Source organism: Babylonia areolata, chromosome 13 (genome assembly GCF_041734735.1).
Source record: "Babylonia areolata isolate BAREFJ2019XMU chromosome 13, ASM4173473v1, whole genome shotgun sequence".
Classification (NCBI taxonomy): domain Eukaryota; kingdom Metazoa; phylum Mollusca; class Gastropoda; order Neogastropoda; family Buccinidae; genus Babylonia; species Babylonia areolata.
In genome coordinates this window covers 32,327,054-32,329,553 of record NC_134888.1, presented here as the reverse complement: position 1 = coordinate 32,329,553, position 2,500 = coordinate 32,327,054, and the positions used below count along the sequence as shown (strand labels likewise).

At 45.7% G+C, this 2,500-nt stretch overlaps 1 protein-coding gene across 1 annotated transcript in view; it reads right to left on the bottom strand.

The window, feature by feature from the left end:
- The window catches only part of LOC143289213 (uncharacterized), a 679,995-nt gene that overhangs the window by 217,677 nt on the left and 459,818 nt on the right, over positions 1-2,500 (bottom strand). Inside the window, exon 5 of the mRNA XM_076598160.1 lies at positions 2,239-2,382. Within this exon, the coding sequence (XP_076454275.1) occupies positions 2,239-2,382 (144 nt within the window). The remainder of the gene's footprint in view (positions 1-2,238; positions 2,383-2,500) is intronic.

The window sequence follows — 2,500 nt, the reverse complement described above, 5'->3', positions numbered from 1 at the left end:
TTGGGGTGGGAAACGTTCTGGTGTAAAACAGCTGAGAGACAGAGGGTGGGAAAGAAGAGAGAGAGAGAGAGACAGAGACAGAGACAGAGTCAGACAGACAGGCAGACAGACAAACAGACAACAAACAGAGAGACAGACAGACGGACAGACAGAGACAGAGAGAGGATGATAAGAGAAAATCTATTCTGCAGCTGGCAGAAATTTCAGAAGGGAACAAAAGAAAATCAATACAAACGTTTATGTGGATCACTAGAAGAATGTCCAGCCGATTGTGACAACACCAGTCAGACTCTCTTGCCACTTGTGTCACACCCACACATTTCACACACGCGCGCGCGCCGTTCACGCCAACACACACACACACACACACACACACACACACACACACACACACACAGAAATCAGCCTGACCACTTATCGTCAACCCACACCTCCCCCTTCCACCCCCACACCCCCCTCCCTCCCCCATACTTTCCCTCCTCCGCTTTAAGTAAAGTAAAAGACCTCAGCCAGTTTCACCGATCCAACGCCTCCATGAAAAACCAGCTCTTCTCTCATGTGTCGGAATCCTCCACCTTTCACATCGCAGTTGGGGTTGTCGCCAAGACGTTCTGGAACATTTGTCTGTGTTGATATCCGATACCTCCAGACCGACTTCCGTTCTTCTTCTTCTTCTTCTTCTTCTTCTTCTTCTTCAAATGAATATTTCTTCGTATGTCCGTTCTGTTTCTTCCTGATTGACCGAGTTCTGATTTTGACTCTTTTCTTCTTCTTCTTCTTCTTCTTCTTCTTCTTCTTCTTCTTCTTCTTCTTCTTCACTGCCTATCTAAATGTGGACAAAAGCGTAGACAAATACATCCGTAATAGTATGCTGCGCCTTTGCACGCGGACAAATTAATAAATACACACAGAGAAAGCAAGGGTGTGCGTTAGAGAGTGAGAAAGAGAGAGTGAGTGGGGTGTGGGGGGGAGGGGGGCGGGGAGCAGGAGAGAGAGAGACAGAGACAGAGCCAGAGAGAGAAAGGGGGAAAGAGAGGGAGAAATGGAGAGAGAAAGAAAGTGAGAGAGAAAGAGAGAAAGCAAGAGAGAAAGACACAGAGAGAGAGGAGAGAGAAAGATAGAAAAGAAAGACATATAGAGAGAGAGAGAGGGAAAGCGAGAGATAAAGAGAGAGAGAGAAAGAGAGAGAAAGAGAGAAAAAGAAAGACAGATAGAAAGAAAGACAAAGAGAGAGAGGGAAAGCGAGAGATAAAGAGAGAGAAAGAGAGAAAAAGAAAGACAGATAGAAAGAAAGACAGAGAGAGAAAAAGAGAGGGAAGCGAGAGAGAAAGCGAGAGAGAAAGAGAGAGAAAAATGAAGAAACAAAGACAAAGAGAGAAAGAGGGGAAAAGCGATAAAGAAAGAGAGAGAGAGAGAAAGAGAGAAAAAAGACAGATAGAAAGAAAGACGGAGAGAGAGGGAGAGAGAAAGAAGAATAGAGAGAAAGAAAAGAGAGAGAGAAGGATAGAGAGAGAAAGAGGGAGAGAGAGACAGAAAGAAGAGAGAGAGAGAGAGAGAGAGAGAGAGAGAGAGAGAGAGAGAGAGATTTAATTTCTGGAATCGTATACGTCAAAAGCAAGCGAACTGATCCATACACAATAGACAGCATCTTCAAAGAAGACAACAGGCAGATTGCTGAGACACGCATAAACCAATCGTGCACGCCAGAGACAGACAGTGAGAGAGGCAGACAGACAGACAGACAGACAGACAGAGAGAGAGAATGAAAGAGACAACCAGACAGACGGATAGAAACAGAGAGACAGACAGACAGAGACAGATGAACAGACAGACAAACATGAAGACAGGCTGAGAGAGGAGACACAGAGAGAGAGAGAGAGTCAGACAGACAAAGGGACTGACAAACAGATAGTGACAGACAGACAGACAGATAGATAGATAGATAGAGTGAGAGAGAGAGAGAGAGAGAGAGAGAGAGAACCAATACACGCAAACCACAACACACATACACCAACATCCAAACACACACACACACACACACACACACACACTACACACACACTACACACACACACACACACACACACACACACACACACACACACACACACACTACACACACACCGAGTAACCCACCACCAACATCGACGACACAATACACACAAGCACCACCAACAACCACGAACAACCACCACCAACCACCAACAACCACCAACACCACCAACAACAAGAACTGACCTCAGTCTCAACAATAGCAGCAGCACACGAGGACTCTGGCTTATGGTCCTTAATCCTCAGCACAGAATCACGACGCCCTGTCGCCATCACCACAGATTTTCTACTGCTACTGCTGCTGCTGCTGCTGCTGCTGCTGCTCAACTTCTGCAACAATCACAACAGGAGCAAGCCGCCCTCAGTATCCGGCGCCTACATGACTTCCTGGTCGTGGCAACAATAAAAAGAGAACGAAGAAATAAAAAAATAAATAAATAAAAAATAA